General features: G+C 41.5%; 1 protein-coding gene across 1 annotated transcript; it reads right to left on the reverse strand.

The window, feature by feature from the left end:
* Positions 1–269: 269 nt before the first annotated feature.
* LOC118986624 (zinc finger protein 883) lies at positions 270–17,369 on the reverse strand. The gene is made up of 8 exons (XM_037045594.1): positions 17,201–17,369; positions 13,680–13,779; positions 13,026–13,243; positions 10,737–10,863; positions 10,052–10,147; positions 3,317–3,390; positions 564–2,010; positions 270–348 (listed from the first exon to the last, which is right to left on the reverse strand). Exons 3-7 carry the CDS (start codon positions 13,164–13,166, stop codon positions 577–579), a joined length of 1,872 nt encoding a protein of 623 aa, XP_036901489.1. The 5' UTR covers positions 13,167–13,243; positions 13,680–13,779; positions 17,201–17,369; the 3' UTR covers positions 270–348; positions 564–576.
* Between the last annotated feature and the right edge of the window lie 1,659 nt (positions 17,370–19,028).

Below are 19,028 nucleotides of genomic sequence, written 5' to 3' on the forward strand. Positions count from 1 at the left end.
TCTCTAAGGTTTGTCTCCCCAAAGAATGATCTGATGAGAAGCTTTGAAAAGTGTTAAAGGCTCTGCCATATTCTCTACATTTGTAGAAACTATACCACACTTGTTACATCTATAAAATTTCTGTCCAGCATAGACTTTCCAATATCCAGTAACATTTGAACACCATTAAAAGGTTTTGCCACATTTTCTACACGTTTCTCTCTGGTATGAATTTTCTGACTTTGAGTAAGGTTTGACCACTAGCTAAAAGCTTTAACATAGGCTCTAAATATAGAATGCTTTATACAGGATAATTTCTCCTATGATCAGTGACAAGTTTAAGACCAACAGCTTTACAATATTCTCTATATTCATAAGCCTTTTTTTAAAGATTTTATTTATTTATCTTTAGAGAGGAAGGGAAGGAGAGAAGGCGAGAAATATCAGTGTATGGTTGCTTCTTGTGAGTCCCCTCCTGGGAACTGGCCTGCAACCCAGGCACGTGCCCTGACTGGGAATCAAACCGTGATCCTGTGGTTCGCAGGCCTGTGCTCAATCCACTGAGCTGCACCAGCCTGGGCTATATTCATAAGACTTCTATCCAATATGGATTTTCTGATGTCGATTAAGCTTTGAGGACTTGCTAAAGGCTTTACCACATTCTCTACATTTGTAAGGCTTCTCTCCACTATGAATCTTCTGATGTTCAGTAAGGTATGAATACCGGATAAAGGCTTTACCACATTCTTTACATTTATAAGACTTCTCTCCAGTGTGGATTATCTGATGATAAGTAAGGTGTGAGAATTGCCTAAAGGCTTTGTCACATTCTGTACATTTATAAGGCTTTTCCCCAGTATGAATTTTTTGGTGTTTGGTAAGATATGAGGACTGGCTAAAAGCTTTACCACATTCTCTACATTGATAAGGCTTCTCTCCAGTATGAATTTTCTGATGTTGAGTAAGGTATGAAGACCGGCTAAAGGCTTTACCACATTCTCTACATTGATAAGGCTTCTCTCCAGTATGAATTTTCTGATGTTCAGTAAGGTGAATAGACTGCCTAAAGGCTTTGCCACATTCTCTACATTGATAAGGCTTCTCTCCAGTATGAATTTTCTGATGTTTAGTAAGGTCTGAGGAATGACTGAAGACTTTACCACAATCTATACATTTATAAGGCTTCTCACTAGTATGAATTCTCTGATGATAAGTAAGCTTTGAGGACTTGCTAAAGGCTTTACCACATTCTCTACATTTATATGACTTCTCTCCGGTATGAATCATCTGATGATAAGTAAGATGTGAGAATTGCCTATAGGCTTTGCCACATTCTCTACATTGATAAGGCTTCCCTCTAGTATGAATCTTCTGGTGTTTAGTAAGATATGAGGACTGGCTAAAGGCTTTGCCACATTCTCTACATTGATAAGGCTTCCCTCTAGAATGAATCTTCTGGTGTTTAGTAAGGTATGAGGACTGGCTAAAGTCTTCACCACATTCTCTGCATTTGTAAGGTTTCTCACCAGTATGATTTCTTCTCTCATGTTCAATAAGACATGAATTCCATTTAAAGGATTTATCACATGCTTTACATTCGTAGAACTTCTCTCCAATATGAATTATCTGATGTGCACCAAGAGCTGAGGGGCAAATAAACGCTTTACCACATATTTTACATTTATAATGTTTTTCTCCTGTACGGATTACCTTAAGTCTATTTCCACTGAATATTTGACTGAAGATTTTGCCACACGGTACACATTTGTCACCATCCTTCCTTGTATGAATATTCCCTTTTTCATCGAGATTTGAAGATTGCTTAAAAGATTGGACACATTTACTTTGTTTGTCTGTCTTCTCCACAGTAGGAATAACCTCATGTGTACTGTGATTTGACATATGGACAAAGACTTTTCCGCCTTGATTTTGGGTCTCTGGAAGCTCAGTATTCTGATGTGCATTAAGATTTGACTTGTCAAAATTTTTCCAACGTTCATTACACTGATAACTGTCTTCATTATATGTACCCTGGTAATCATTGAAGATAAAAAGACCTTTAGTGAAAGCTCTAAGTTCAGCAAACATATATACTTATTCCCAAATGACTATACCCATTAAACCCTGTTGGTTGTATAAAAAATCATTGCTGCCCTAACTGGTGTTGCTCAGTGGGTTGGGCTTCATCCCACAGACAAATGTCGCTGGCTCAATTCCCGGTTAATGTACATGCCTGAGTTGCAAGCCAAGTCCCTGGTTGGGGCTCATGTGAAAGACAGCTGATGGATGTTTCTCTCTCACATCGATGTTTCTCTCCCTCTCTCTCACCCTCCCTGATCCTCTCTCTATAAATGAGCAACATCTTAAAAAAAAAAACTACTCCCAAGTTAACAAAAAATTATACATATTGAAATAAAAACCTTATTTTTCTTTTTTATAGATTTCATTTATTTATAGACAGACAGAAAGGGAGGGAGAAAGGGAGGGAGAAAGAGAGGGAGAGAAACATCAATGTGTGGTTGCCTCTTGCACACCCCTCACTGAGGAATCTGGCTGGCAACACAGGCATGTTCCCCAACTGGGAATCGAACCCTTGACCCTTTGCTTCGCAGGCCAGCGCTCAATCCACTGAGCTATACCAGCTGGGGCAAAACCCTTATTTTTTTTAATTTTTCTTTATTTATTCTTAGAGGGGAAGGGAAGGAGAGAGAGAGAGGAATATCAATGTATGGTTGCCTCTCGTACGTCCCCCACTGGGAACTGCCCTGTAACCCAGGCTTGAGCCCTGACTGGGAATCGAACTGCGATCCTCTGGTTTGCAGGCCGGAGCTCAATCCACTGAGCCATACCAGCCAGGGCTAAAATCCTTATTTTTTAATAAAGTACATTATTTTAGTTTGATATGTGCATAATAAAACACTAAATTTTAGCAATTATTGACTGAAAGTTTAATCCCACTCTACATTTTAAACAATTCAAATCATTGCTCACACAATGGATTATGTGAGCTCCTGGATTTTCCAGACTGCCTTTAGAAGAATATATAGCCTTAGAAATTGTTTCCAGTCTTTGCATTTATTAACACATTTTACTGAAACTGTAACTGACTTAAACGCAGGTGGGTTCCCCAAATGTGTTCTATTTTTAAAAAATATTTTTTATTGATTATGCTATTACAGTTTTCCCAATTTTCCCCCTTCTAGCTCCCCTCTGCCCTGGCCCCCTGAACCCTGCAGCAAAATGTGTACTATTTTTAACCTCATTAGGTAACAAGGACTTTTTAAAAATAAATAATTGTCCCAAGTTACATTATCAAACCACACCTTCTATATCTTACCAGCATGATTTTAGAGAATAAATCTTCCATTCCTGGGTTTCTCAACAAGTCCTGGTTGTCTTCAGATGACATAGCTGAAAAATACAAAACAAAGTTTCACCATTTTGACACTCTGGTGAACATACAGTGAACTTATTACCAGCAAGTATTGACCAAATTACATTTTTGAGCACTCCAAAAGAAAGTTAGATGTTAAAAGCAAGACAAAGAAAGGTACATGAGATAAAGTTACATCAAAAAAGTTGTACTTAAAGAAAAAAGTGAATTTAAAAAAATCCGTTTTCCTCACAGGTGCTTGAAGATTGGCTGCCATCATGAACTACACAGTAACTATACAGACCAGGAAGTTTATGACCAATAGTCTACTTCACCAAAACAGATGGTCATTCATGTCCTTCACTCTGGGGAGGCCACAGCTTGCAAGAAAGAAATGCAGGAAGAACTAGCCAAAATGTATAAGACTGCACACCAAATGGTAACTTTGTGCTAGAGTGCTGAACCCATTTTAGTGCTGGCAAAACAACAGCCTTTGGCACGATTTATGATTTTGTGGATTACACACGTAAAAAAATTACCCAAACACAGCCCTGGCTGGTGTGGCTTAGTGAATTGAATGCAGGCCTGCAAACCAAACAACTGCAGTTTGATTCCCAGTCAGGGCACATACCTGGGTTGCAGGCCAGTCCCCAGCAGGGGGCGCTCGAGAGGCAACCACACACTGATGTTTCTCTCCCTCTCTCCTTCCCTTCCCCTCTAAAGATAAATAAATAAAATTTTAAAAAAATTACCCAAACACAGACTTGCAAGATATGGCCTATATGAGAAGACAACATCTTCAAGATAACAGCTAGGAATGCAAGAAAACAATGAAGAAAGTCAGGTGGACTGCAAAGGACAATCTTGGTGCTTTGTCAGCAAAAAGATTCTTCACTGACTTACTCAGTGGATGTTATGCAGATTTTTCATGACGGAAGTATAAACTAAGAAATTTTTTAAAAATGTACTTATGATCCTAAATTGGATTGCTAGTAGTATAAGACCTCACTAGTACCCCAGGTGATTGAAACATTCAAAAAGTTCACTATCAAAATAACAATGACACTTTTGGCATAAATAGCATATTTATTCTAAAACTAAGCATACACTTATTATATGATCCAGTAATTGTGCTCCTTAGTACTTAACCAAAGAGCTAAAAAGTTTTATCTACACAAAAGCCTACAAGGAACTATTTATCAAAGCATCATTCACAATCTTAAAAATTGGAAGCAATGAAGATATCTGTCAACAGGTGACTAAATGAATAAACTGAAATACATACAGTAAACTATTATTAAGCACTATAAAGAAATAACACATCAAGCCATGAAAAGACATGAAGGAAACCTAGCTACATAAGATTAAGGGAAGTAATTTAATCTGCCTGACCAGGTGCTCAGTTGCTTAGGGCATCATTCCGATATGCCAGGGTTGCAGGTTCAATCTCCTATCAGGGCACATACAAGATTCAACTAATAAATGCATAAATAATCAGAACAACAAATCAATGTTTCTGTCTAGCATTCTTTTGCTAAAATGATCAATAAATGAAATAATAAAAACAAGAATCCACTTTGAAAAGGCTATAAACTATAGGGTAACAACAACAACATGCGATTCTAGGAAAAACAAAGTGAGAGAAACAGTAAAAAGATAAAAGGTGCAAAAGTTTAGGAGACATAGGGGAAAACAGGCAGAGCACAGACAGCATTAGGGCTGAGCAACTAGTTGGTATGACACTGTAATCATGGGTACGTGTCATCATGAATTTTCAAAACCCGTAGAATATACAACCCAGGAATGAACATGACAGTCAACTAAAACTTTGGGTTATAATGATGTGCCAGTGTAGGTTCATAAACATCACAAATGTACCACTCTGGTCAGGATACTGAGAACAGAAGAAGGTTATGCACATGAGAATTCTTAATAACTTGTACACAATTTGCTGTGAACCTAAAACTGCTCTTTGAAAGTCATTAATAGACCATCTCCTTTAAAGTGTCTGTACTCAGGTCTAAGAGTCTTTCCTATGGTTCTTTATGCACATCCAAGAAACAAATGTTTGCATCCTCCATTAAAATCATACAAACAATATATATCATTTCATAATTACGATGACCGGAACCAATGCAACAAACAATATCAAGTATTTCCAAAGGTGTGGAGAAACGGGAAATTATACACAGTTGAATGAAAGATAAATTGGTGTGAACTGGATAACAAGGAAGGGGGTTTCTCAAAAAATTAGAAGTTTTTTAATTCCACTTTTTACTTCTGGGTATTTATGAAAAAAGAATTCAAAGGAGGATGTGCAGAGACATGTGCACACCTGTGTCAATTGTAGCATTACTCACAAAAGCCTGTATAGGGGGAAACAACCCCTGTATCTGTGGATAAATAACTAGACTTCAAAATGTAGTACATGCATACAATGGGATAATCTTCTGCCAGGAAATAGAAAAAAATCTGGGTGTACAACAAACACTGAGGACACTTTTTAAGTGAAGCACATGAGTCACAGACAGTATAGGATTCCACTTAGGTGAGTAATCTAATAAAGTCAGTATCGTAGGAATAAAAAAGTTTATCTGGGTCTTGGTTTTAAGGCAAATGAGGAAGTGCTTGTTTAATGATATGGAGACACTTCTACAGGATGGAAGTTTCCAGACATCAGATAAAACAACAAAGAGAATATACTTAATGTGACTGTACTATACAATTACAGACAGATAAGATGGTAGATTTTATTCACATGATTTATTAAAATTTAAAATAATAACAGATAGTTATAAAACTTTTCAAAATTTACATTCAATTTAGAAAACTTTTTTATTTTATTTTATTTTTTTATAGATTTTATTTATTTATCTTTAGAGGCGAAGGGAAGGAGAGAAGTATCAATGTATGGTTGCCTCTTGTGAGTACCCTGCTGGGAACTGGCCTGCAACCCAGGCATGCGCCCTGACTGGGAATTGAACCGCGATTGTGTGGTTCGCAGGCCTGCGCTCAATCCACTGAGCTACGCCAGCCAGGGCTAGAAAACCTTTTTTAAAAAGATTTTACTTATTTATCTTTAGAGAGAAAGGGAAGGAGAGAGAGAGAGAGAGAAATATCAATGTATGGTTGCCTCTTCTGCGTTCCCTGCTGGGAACTGGCCTGCAACCCAGGCATGTGCCCTGACTGGGAATCGAACCACACTCCTTTGGTTCGCAGGCCCGAGTTCAATCCACTGAGCTATACCAGCCAAGGCTAGAAAACCTTTTTAAAATATATTTTATTGATTATGCTATTAGTTGTCCCATTTTTCCCTCCTCTTTATTTCCCTCCCCCTTAGTTCATATCCATGGGTTGTACATGTTCTTTGCCTTCTCAATTTCCTGTACTATTCTTAATCTCTCCCTATTTTGTATCTACCATTTATGCTTCTTATTCCCTGTACCTTTTCCCCCATTCTCCCCCAACCCCCTCCCCTTTGGTAACCCTCCATGTGATCTCCATTTCTGTGGTTCTGCTCCTGTTCTAGTTGTTTGCTAAGGTTTTTTTTTTTTAGGCTCAGCTGTTGATAGTTGTGAGTTTATCATTTTACTGTTCATATTTTTGATCATCTTTTTCTTAGATAAGTCCCTTTAAAATTTCATAGAATAAGGGCTTGATGATGATGAACTCCTTTAACTTCACTTTATCTGGGTCCCATTCTAAGTGACAGTTTTGTTGGATGGCTAACCTCTAATGTAAGTACTTGACTTTCATGACTTTGAATCTTTCTTTCCAGCCCTTTCTTGCCTGTAAGCTTTCTTTTAAGAAATCAGCTGATAGTCTTATGGGAATTCCTTTGTAGGTAACTGTCTCCTTTTCTCCTGCTGCTTTTAAGATTCTTTTTCTTTAATCTTGAATTATGGTGTGCCTTGGTGTGTCCTTCCTTGGGTGGGACCCTAAGCTTCTTTGACTTCCTCGAAGTCTATTTCCTTTTCCAGATTAGAGAAGTTCTCCATTATGTCTTCAAATAAGTTTTCAATTTCTTGTTCTTCCTCTTCTCTTTCTGGCACCCCTATGATTTGGATGTAGGGCTGCCAGAAGGAGGCACCCTTTAAACATCCAATGTTTAAAGTTGTCCCAGAGGTTCCTAAACCTCAACTTATTTTTTTGAATTGTTTCTTCATTCTGTTCTGGTTGAATGTTTAATTTTTCCTTCTGCTCCAAATCATTTAACTGAGTCTTGGTTTCCATCCCTTTACTGTTGGTTCCCTGTATATTTTCCTTTATTCCACTTTCTATAGCCTTTACTTTTTCCTCTATTTTGTGACCACACTCAACCATTTCTGTGAGCTTCCTGATCACCAGTGTTTTGAACTCTGCATCTGATAGATTGGTTATCTCTTCATCACTTAGTTCCATTTTTGGAGCTCTGATCTGTCCTTTCATTTGGGCCATATTTCTTTGTCTTGCCATACCAGTTACATTGTAAAGGGTGGAATCTTAGGTATTTGCCAGGGCGGGACAACCCGTGTAACTGCATTGTGTCAGTATATGGGCACCAAGAGAAAACAATGCTACTTGCTCAGTTCTCAGCTAGCTTTCAGTCACTTCCCCTGCTACTCACAAACAAATTGCGCCCTCCTGGTGCTGATTCTCAGTTGGGTGGTTTTGTGTATATTCCAGGACCCTGTAGGTCTCTCCAATGAACCTGCTGTGAATCTGGTAATTTCTCCAGCCACTGCAACCCCCACGTTTTTACAGGCAGAGGTTTTGAGGCTTTATTTCCTGGCACTGGAACCACGGGTTGCATGGTCTGTCCTGTTCCTCAGTTGTTCCTCCCAGTTTTTCTGCACACAAACGTGAGACTGCCTTGTCCTCTCCATCCTGCTGCCCATCTCCACCCTTCCTTCTAATCTGATGAATGTTTCTTCTTTAACCTCTTGGTTGTCATACTTCCATACAGTTCAACTATTTGGCAGTTCTGGTTATTTTTTAAAATTTTTAAAAAGATTTTATTTATTTATCTTTAGAGGGGGAGGAAGGAGAGAGGGAGAGAAACATCAATGTATGGTTGCCTCTCATGTGTCCCCTGCTGGGAACTGGCCTGGAACCCAGGTATGTGCCCTAACTGGGAATCGAGCTACAATCCTTTGGTTCACACGCCTATGCTCAATCCACTGAGCTACGCCAGCCAGGGCCCGGTTATTTATTTTTTTTAATTTGTTGTTGTCTTTTCGGTTGTGCAAGGAGGCAAAATGTATCTACCTGTACCTCCTTGACCAGGGTTACAATGTGATGTCCCTGGGCACCTCCAAAACCAGCACAAGTAGGAACCATCTGCATATCACTCTGTAACTAGGTCCAGGTGCCCTGGGCAATTCACAGGTTGTGGCTAATCTGGCACTTCCAGGAAGGACCCAGAGCCAGTGCACCCAGTAGACAGGTTAAGAACATGTTAGATTATAACCCTACCACTTCTACAATGACACACTAACAGAGCAGACTCTTTGAACACCACGGCACACTGAACATTCTTTTTTCTTTTTAAGATTTTATTTACTTATTGTTAGAGAAGAGAAGGGAGGGACAAGAAGAAGAGACATATCAATGTGTGGTTGCCTCTCAAATACCCACAACTGGGGACCTGGCCTGCAACCCAGGCATGTGCCCTGACTGGGAATCAAACCTGTGACCCTTTTCTTCGAAGGCCAGCACTCAATCTACTGAGCCACACCAGCCAGGGCACTGAACATTTTTTTAATATGAACTGCCAAATAATTCTTTAACTCACTTCTTACCAAAGGAGCACATTCAAACACATTCTGCCAGCACTTCTGAATCTAAAAGCAAATGTGACAAAGGTCTAGTCAGAAAGTGAAAATGCACAGGACACAGTCCTAGGCAGCTGTGGACGGAACAAGAAAGACTGATAAAATCATAGTGATGAACAAATCAGGTAAAAATAGAGACTTTCTTACCTGATTGGCAGTGTTTTAAGGTCACCTATAGCAGTAACTTATTGAAGAACTCTATGAAGTGAATGGATACTATAAACTAATAGGAAGGAATTAAAAAATACAGACTAGAAATAATCTTATTTAGTTCATATAAAGCAAAAAAAGTTTTGAAATGAAACCCAAAATTAGACTTTCATGGTCTGGAGAGATGCATTATGCAGTGATAAAGTCACTGAGTCTAAACTTCGTAGGATCTTGTTTGAAGACTCCACAGAATTAGAAATTATATACCAGAACACATGACATCTGACTCTAGGGTTACTGGGATTTCTGCAACAAATTCTAGGATCTTAACCCCTTCCTCTATAAACACCTTTCATGAGACAAGAACAAAACTTTAAAAAACAGGCTTAACATACAATTTATCCGCAATGTGCACAGATTTTCCCAGGTACCCAAAGCAAATGAAGAGGAGCCAGACCATGGTGGCCCTCACAGTCCAAGGAGAGGACTTTGGTTGTTCCAACTGCTATTGGATGACAGAGGTCACTGGAGTAGAAACAGAGTTGTGAGAGGATGTAGAAGCATGGGACACAACTGGAAACCAGTTGGCCCTCAAGGACAGCAACAGAAATTAACGTGGGCTTTTCAAAATCCTTTCCAATGAAGCACAGCATCCCAAATCACACCTTAAAGTCTGCCTTCCTCTGTGACCTTTGTGCCTTTCACCTTTGCCATCTGCTTCCCCATTTCCACCTACCTGGGTGGGCAAAAATTAACTTTTTTCTCTGCATATCCCAGCGCTCCTTCATTTGCTCCAAAAAGGTGACCAGGTCTGGCTTAGAGACAACAAGACCTGTTTATAAAAGAAAGAAACATTAGTTCTAGTAGAGAGGTTCCCATTTCCAGTTTACTTTGTGAGCAGGTAAGAAGCCTGCTAGATGGCCCTGGCTGGTGTAGCTCAGTGGACTGAGCGCGGGCCTGCAAACCAAACAACTGCAGTTTGATTCCCAGTTAGGGCGCATGCCTGGGTTGCAGGCCAGTTCCCAGCAGGAGACACACGAGAGGCAACCATACATTGATATTTCTCTCCTCCTCTCCTTCCCTTCCCCTCTAAAGATAAATAAAATCTTTTTAAAAAAGAAGAAGAAGACAGCTAGAAAGTTAGAATATTCTAGAAAATGACTTTCCAAAATGCTGTTTTCTGACAGCATGCTAATTATTCTGGAAAACACGTAAAATTTCAGACACTTGAGTTCCTAATTCATACAGTTCAAGAAGTCTTTTCTTACAAAAGCAGATAACCTCCAATTTCTCCCTTGAGAGTAAGAATCTAAACTGTCCATGCAAAGCATGAGTCACAAAAATTTTTCTTTATTAAACTAATAAAGGAAAATAAAAACCCTGTGAGTGGAGCAAAAACTCTGAAAGGAAGTCATCCTTACCCAGAAAGACTAGGGTCCTGTAGTTCTCCAACATCACATCCATGTACAATTTCCGCTGAACTGGGTCCAGGCATTCCCACTCCTCCTGAGAAAAATCTACTGACACATCCTTGAAGGTCAACAATCCCTGAAAAGAAAAGATACATTTACCAAGGAGACACCAGAAGAGTCCAACACGAAAACAGAATTAGCAAAAGTGGTTCTGACCTAAGAGAGTATCCTGATTTACCTAGTAAGATCATGTTGACCCATAATATTCTCTAGTGTTATTTTCAAATATTGAGAAATGAGGATGGCATAGATACACAAATCCACTGTAGAGACTTTATTTTTCAGGAAAATAAACTTTAAAATGAAAGCATCGACACATGCATATGTAAGGCTGAATGTTGTCATTGAATCACTCATAATCAATTGTGTGTATTTCTCAGCTGGAAAAGACATGGTTGAGTTGGAAGTGCAAGTACTTCTTCATGTTTAATTCAGACAACAGAGAACTGCAGTTTTGTGAGAATGCAGATTCAGATTCAGATTCAGGAGTTCTGGGCTGGGACCTGTATTTCCACATCTTTAACAAGCTCCCTTTTTACTAATGATACGAATGACTCTGATCCACATGCCATACTTCTGAATAGCACAATAAGGAAAACAGAATATAATTCATACATGACTTTGACCTTAAGAAGTTTTATACAATTTACGGTTCTTGAGAAATAAGAAACATTAGCAGCCACAATTTTATTTGAAAACTTAGCATAAGTAATCTTAGAACAAGGTTAGAACAATCTTAGAACAAGGTTCCCTCCCCCACAAAAATCCCCCAAATACTCAAATATTATACAGACATGTTTATTGTGAAAGTGCATCACAATTTCTGTAACTAACAAAAACTACTTAAGAAAATTAGAAGACAAAGTAGCTCAAATAAAGTAGCATTTTATGCACACAGACATATATATATATGTATATGTCTGTGTGTGTCAATTGTACTTAGTTTATATATATATATATAAAGTACAATTGAAAAGTGATAGAAAACAGAATTTTCATGTCAGTGAGGTAAATTATATTGCAATTCTGCAATTCTGTAAATCTCATAAGTCTATGTGTGGATGATATCCTTTGTCTTTTATAAACACAAGAATATATAATGAAAAAATAAGTTATTGGTTATTAATATTTAATTTTTTAAAATGTGTACCACTGGTTAAGACCTATATCTTAGAAATTTAACTGAATTGAACATACATTAATATGACTCATAAATCTCTTGAAAATAGAAAAAAGTGCTAAGTCAAGTATGTCTATGACATGAGTGTGGAATATAACAAAAATCTACAAAAACAAAGCCCGATTAATTAAGTGTTCCATGTCAAAGCTAATGATCTCTAAGAAAAAAGGTAGGGCCTTCACTTTCCAAAGCAAACAGAAACTAAGAAGAGGGGAGTTTCCAAATGAAATATAATGGGGTTTTTTTTCTCACATCCCTCAATAATTCTCTGCTTGATCTTGTTAATTATAAAAAGAAACTATTAATTGTATAGTGAAGAGACCACCCCAGCCACAGGAATAGCAGGTGGACTGGAACAACAGATACCAGATGACTGAGGTATGTGTCCTGTCACTGCCATGACATTACTGGCAAAAATACAGAAATAAGGAAATCATTACACGAAAATGATCACAAATAAACATTATTTTTTGTAAACGCAAATGTACATGTACCTCTCCCATTATCAAACACCAATATTGTAGTATATTTAAAGAGTAAGATTTTTGTACAAATCTAGTGAGCAAGTCTCTTCTATTTATTCTTCTTTGTCAGAACTTTCTGAGCTACCTGACTAGTAAAATGGGTATTTTCTTACTTCTGGTCTACATAGCTGATGATGCTCTAGGCACATGAACCTAAAGTCTACATGTCCCTTCTTCACCAAAACTCAAGCCTCTGAGCCCATCCCAACAGGGATGCTGGACACGGGTGACTTCTCAGGTTGGTCTGTCACAAAGGGGATATGTTCAGTAGTTGAATCATTAATTCGGGGCAGGAATTCTTCATGTCATTGGAGAGCCTAAATAAAGAAAATGCAGAGTAGGCTCTGGGACAAAGGAGAGAAGTATATAAAACGCTGACCTTGACAAGCGTAAGAAGAAAGGAAAAAAATAAGTAGATAAAAACAACCCCCCTAGCCAAAAACATCAGAAGCAGAGAAATAAAGGTTGCAGGTTCTAAATCCACTGATGTCAGGAAGAAAAGTAATCAGCCTCCAATCAGGACACATCATTTACCTGAGCAGCAGCCACGGCATCCTCATCCGGCTTAGAGTTCTTTTCTCTGGTGATGATATGCTGAGGGGTCATATCTGCATTTTGAGGATGTACCTTCAAAAGCATGGGTACTGCCCCTTCATCTGCACCCAGCACGCTCATGGCAGAAGGATGAGGAAATGCTGAAAAGGTCACTCTCTCCTGTCCTTTGTCCCAGGGGAGTCGGGAACAATGAGCTCCTACATGGACACCACACCATGAGGTTTTCTTTCTTTTTTTATGGGTTCTCTCTTCCCACAGATTTCCACAAACACAGCAATGAGAACATGCGTTACTCTCCTGAGCCCCAAACCCAGCAGATCACCTCATAACCTTCCCTGATCAAAGCCTGCTTCTTACTCTTACAAAGGTGTGCTGGCATGCCTTTTCCTTCTCATTCTCCTTCCCTTCCACCCTGCAAATAACCTTTGCTTTTTCTTTCTGCCAAGCTCCAAGGGCCCTTCGTTTGACTATGTCTCTTATTTCCTGAGCCCACTTCAACCTATGTGACTTTCTATCAATAAATACCATTTTTCTTAAAAAAAAATGCATGCCCTTGCTGGGTGGCTCAGGTGGCTGCAGCATCATCCCATACATCAAAATGTTACGGGTTTGATTCCTGATCAGGGTACTTACCTAGGTTGTGGGTAAGATCTCCAGTTGAGGTAGATACAGGAGTCAGCCCATCGAAGTTTCTCTTTCACATCAATGTTTCTTTCTCATTTTCCCCCTCTCTCTAAAATCAATAAACATATCCTTGGGTGAGAAATTTTAATCAGTGCATCCCAAAGCATTCCTGCTAATCCCTGTGCTCACTTTAGCATCACCTGGACCACCTCATTAAGCAATGATGCCCCACCCACAGCAGTTGTCCAACTTTGAGCAGGATGACATGGTTGATGTCATTTCTCAAATCTTCTCAGGTGATTTAATAGGAGTCTGAAGGGAAACAATTTAGCTCTAATNCAATGTTTCTTTCTCATTTTCCCCCTCTCTAAAATCAATAAACATATCCCTGGGTGAGAAATTTTAATCAGTGCATCCCAAAGCATTCCTGCTAATCCCTGCGCTCACTTTAGCATCACCTGGACCACCTCATTAAGCAATGATGCCCCACCCACAGCAGTTGTCCAACTTTGAGCAGGATGACATGGTTGATGTCATTTCTCAAATCTTCTCAGGTGATTTAATAGGAGTCTGAAGGGAAACAATTTAGCTCTAATAAGCATGCAGACCCCTAGGGAATGAGGGCTCAACTCTATAATTCTGCAAGTCAGCAATGCAGCCTTTGAAATGGCATCTTTATCTAGTTCCCTCCTGGTGCCATGTGTTGCTCCCCAAAAGCTCTTATCTGTAGCACTGGGCCAGACATATCACACTCAGCACACCTTAGACCCCTGGGTACTGTGAGGACTTCAGGCAGAAACTTCTAAAATGACAGACTCCCTAGGGAAAATTTTTTCTTCTTTTCCAAGAAATTACAAAGAATCATTTTCAAAACATAAAATGATAAATGCAAGTTTTGATGCTGAAAACTTTTAAAAAAAAGGTTAGCGTTGAAGGTACATTTATCCAATTACACAATGAATAGATATGCTCTGTGGGGACATTTCAGGTAATCCAATCCATCCTTCAATATTTTCAGAGTATGGACAATAGGGACTAGAGAGGAAGAGCTCCTTTCTGGTTCATAGTCACTAATTCAACAAATCACATCAATGCAAGAAAGTAGCTGCTGAACATTAGAAAAATTCGTGAAACTAGATTCTGAATCTTAAGATCACTGACATCCTTACCAAGTGCACACTGTAAGAGCCAGATATCACTAAGTACCAATGGATGTTGCAACTTACAATAAACACTAGAAAGGATGTAGGGCTCAGAATTTAAACTAGATACAATATATTGAAAAGAAAAAATATCTGGAACTTTTTAAATGTAATGACTTCTATAGTCAACATTTTAAAAAAGCTGAGACTACCTCATATTTAGAAAACAATGTTAAGTGCTGATTCAGAGATATCACCAATGCTTATTTCAAATTAGTGACTACAGAAAAGCAGTATTCAATGGAGTCAGATTTATCTCAATGTTTTTAAAAAATACATTGAAAGTAAGATTTAAAAAAAAGAAAATCCAACAGAGAGAGAAAAAAGACCAAATGGTTTTAATATTTTGAAAAAGCATCATGTGGTGAGATACTCAGTCATTTCTTGTCCCAGGTCACCTTTCTCTTGCCATCCCAGGAAATGAGAAGGAATGGAAGACAAGTCTCTGCCCTCCGAGTGAGTATGGGTTCCAGTTTGAAGCTAAGAATGATAAAATTCACAAGCCTTATAAACTGGAGATCTGCAACTGTCATCCAAATCTTTTTAAGTGAAAAATTCAGCAAATGTTAAATACATAAAGTCACAAGCCATTATCTTACAAATTAATTACCCACATTCTTCTTCCTGCTATTCTGTATTTCTGTGTGTCTATCTGATTATCTCCCGTTTTTCTGCAGTGTTGTCCCTTCCTGTGTTTCCCCTCTCACCTCCCCTGCTCTTTCTTTCACCCCTTTTCTCTATTCCTGTACCTACACCTGTTCTCTCAAACAACTGGACCCTATTTCACCTCACTTGCTCTTTCTCCCTGATATATTTGATTGCTCTCATCTTCATACACGACTGTATCCCCCGCCCATGCCTTTGTCCCCTCTGCTGCCCCAGTTACAGTCTTTCCTGTCACCTCCCAAGCGCTGGCTGACTCTTAGTGCTCTTTGTCCCTCCCATCCGTCATCCCCAAACCCCCTTCCCGTCCCACTGCTCGCTCCCCTAACTCTTCGCCTCAGAACCACTCCCTCGGCCTGAAGCGCCTCGCTCTTTGCTGCCCCCACGTCTGCTCACGGGCCCCTCTCCCTGTCAGCTCCTCTCGTCTCTGTGGGACTTCCCCGTCTCCTCGGCATTTCTCCTGTCTCCCTCTTCCGGCTGCTTTCCTCACTTATCCTTTCACTCCTGTGTCCCGGCCCCGTCCCTCCCGCGTCCCCTGCGTTGCCGTCTCTTAGGGTCCCTCACAGACCCAGTCTCTCATTCCTTCTCCGGATCCCCTCACAGCCTCGTTCCGCCGCTTTCCCGGCCGCCCCTTCGCTCTTACCGCTTCCACAAATCCCTCCCCGCGTGGGGCAGGTCGCCTCTTCTGGGGACACCGCGTTCTCCCCTCCTAAGTCCCACCCCATAGAAAGTGTGTTCTTACTGGATTCGGGTCTCTTATTAAATTGGGGGTGGGGTCTGCAGATCCCGCGGCCGAGGCGAAATCCCGGCTTCAGGGACCGAGTGGAGAGGCAGGGGGGTTGGGGTGCATAGGGTTTGACTGCGTCTCCCGAGACTTTAAAGGGCGTGGAGTGAGAGCGCAGCCCAGGGAAGCGCTTNCCATCCGTCATCCCCTTCCCTTCCCACTGCTCGCTCCCCTAACTCGTCCCCTCAGAACCACTCCTTCGGCCTGAAGCGCCTCACTCTTTGCTGCCCCCACGTCTGCTCACAGCCCCCTCTCCCTGTCAGCTCCTCTCGTCTCTGTGGGGCTCCCCCGTCTCCTCGGCATTTCTCCTGTTTCCCTCTTCCGGCTGCTTTCCTCACTTATCCTTTCACTCCGGTGTCCCGGCCCCGTCCCTCCCGCGTCCCCTGCGTTGCCGTCTCTTAGGGTCCCTCACCGACCTTTTCTCCCCCTCATGTACCCATCTCTCTCACTCCACCTCCGGATCCCCTCACAGCCTCGTTCCGCCGCTTTCCCGGCCGCCCCTTCGCTCTTACCGCTTCCACAAATCCCTCCCGCGTGGGGCAGGTCGCCTCTTCTGGGGACACCGCGTTCTCCCCTCCTAAGTCCCACCCCATAGAAAGTGTGTTCTTACTGGATTCGAGTCTCTTATTAAATTGGGGGTGGGGTCTGCAGATCCCGCGGCCGAGGCGAAATCCCGGCTTCAGGGACCGAGTGGAGAGGCAGGGGGGTTGGGGTGCATAGGGTTTGACTGCGTCTCCCGAGACTTTAAAGGGCGTGGAGTGAGAGCGCAGCCCAGGGAAGCGCTTTCCGCAGGAAAACTTCCCTGCAAGCTGTGCCCATTGCCTGAGGGCTGAGTTTTCCCTAGACCAACGCAGAGCGTCTCAGGGGGACGCCGGACTTACCGCGAAGGGAGGGTCGGAGGGGCGATTTCACCAACCGTAGTGACCCTCAGGGTTCACGTGCGTAGGAAGGAGGACTGAGAAAATTAGATTTCAACAGGAAAAGAGCAAAACCTGGAAGAACAAGACCTTGCTACTGCACAACCGCTTTTGCATCTGTAAGGAACTGCGCCACCTCCGCACGTCAAAATATGGGCGGGTCAGAGCCTGAGACGAGCGCTTGCGCAATGGAAGACGGGTCTGTGGCGGGGCAGGCCACTACGGGGACCGGAATGCAGGGGTGGGTGGGCCCAGTGGTCTGTGTTCAGCTCCGCTCCAACTTGTTGTCATTGGTTATAGTCTTTCCTTGGTCATTGTGTTTGATTTACCCACATCATTACTCCTACAGTGAAAGGGGAGGGAAACGGAATCTGGGTGATGGAGGAACTCGAGTTGGAAAGTTTTAGTTTTAGGTAAGTTAATAAACTTAGTAGTTAATGCAAGTAAAAAGCTGTTGTTGCCAAACTGAAGGTACATTCCATCCTGACTCCAGGGGACTCCAAGAAAGTCAACCTCTGTGCTCCAGAAGAGGCTATAAGCAATCAAGATGGTGTATGAGCCATGTATTCCAGGGAGAGACATCCCACCGTCCAGGACACAGATAAAGAAAATTACCCAGTGTATCAGGGTGCAGCCAGCTCCCCCCTCAAATAGGTATTTGAAATGGGATCCAGAACTCAGGATGTGCAAGAAATATTAAAAATAAAAGATGTCCTCACACCCACAAGTCTGAACTGGGGGATGGGACACAAGGAACAGGGCCTTTGAGAGTTATTTTGCATATCAACAGTTTTGCAAATAACCTCAAGAACAATCATTTAACATATCTGTAACCTTTCCACTTGCTTTCTGGTATAACTTTTTAAAAAAGATTTTATTTATTTTTTTGGGGGGGACATTAACTTGTGGTTGCCTCTCATCTGGCCCCCACTGGGGACCTGGAAGGCAACCCAGGCATGTGCCCTGACTGGGAATTGAACTGGTGACCCTTTGGTTCATAGCTGGTGCTCAATCCACTGAACTACACCAGTCAGGGCTGGATCTATAACTTTTGACTGGTTTCATAGATATGTTAAGTAGCTGTGGCCATGCTTTGAGCCAGTGAAATGGGAGTGACTTCCACCCAGGGCATAACTGGGAAGCAACGCCCCCTGGTTATATTGCCTGTGTGAGAGCTTGGACATGGTTGGCTCCATTTCGGGCGGGGGGAGGGGGGGCGGCATGCCTGCCCGCACTTACCATGGCAGCCCAGAAAAACTGGAGAAATATGGGAATGCTGGCTGGTGTAGCTGATTGTGGGAGGAGTCAGAAATGGGAATGCAGAGGAAGATTCGTGCCAGGATTTAAATTCAGGCGCCCCAGCCCTGTGGGATGGGACCACACCATCTTGAGGTAGGGGGAAACACATGGTCCTTGACAAGGTGCGGAACTACGCAGTTTGGGGGTTCCCTTTGCCACGCAGCTTAGGAAGCTGGAAAGCAAGATGTAGAAGCGATGCAGAGCTCTCTTTTGGCAGTTTGGAAGAATGCAGCAGAGACATTGCAGGAAGGAAAGGGGTGAAAGGATTTTTGCTATTGGCCATGAGAAGGTGCCATGTGGGTTTGGATTAAGAACTGGAGATCCTGGCGACACTGTTGATGGTGCCGGGAACTGCAGGAGGCCTGCCAGCCAAGCACAGATTACTGGGAAGAACGGGGGACTACCTGAGCCACGGATTTCTATTTCTTTTCCTGAGGTATGGTACCCCAGCCTGGGAAAAGGGGGGAAGGAAGGACTGTGTGTGTTTGTAGAT

This window comes from Sturnira hondurensis, unplaced genomic scaffold (assembly GCF_014824575.4).
Source record: "Sturnira hondurensis isolate 20B ecotype Veracruz unplaced genomic scaffold, ASM1482457v3 Scaffold0004386, whole genome shotgun sequence".
NCBI lineage: Eukaryota > Metazoa > Chordata > Mammalia > Chiroptera > Phyllostomidae > Sturnira > Sturnira hondurensis.

Bases quoted from the DNA above. Each gene is read 5' to 3' on its own strand.
- LOC118986624 (XM_037045594.1), bottom strand. From the start codon at position 13,166: ATGAGCGTGCTGGGTGCAGATGAAGGGGCAGTACCCATGCTTTTGAAG. The intron at 10,864-13,025 runs GTAAATGATGTG...TTTTCTTTTCAG, and splicing joins ATGCCGTGGCTGCTGCTCAG to GGATTGTTGACCTTCAAGGA. The intron at 10,148-10,736 runs GTAAGGATGACT...TTTTATAAACAG, and splicing joins CAGGACCCTAGTCTTTCTGG to GTCTTGTTGTCTCTAAGCCA.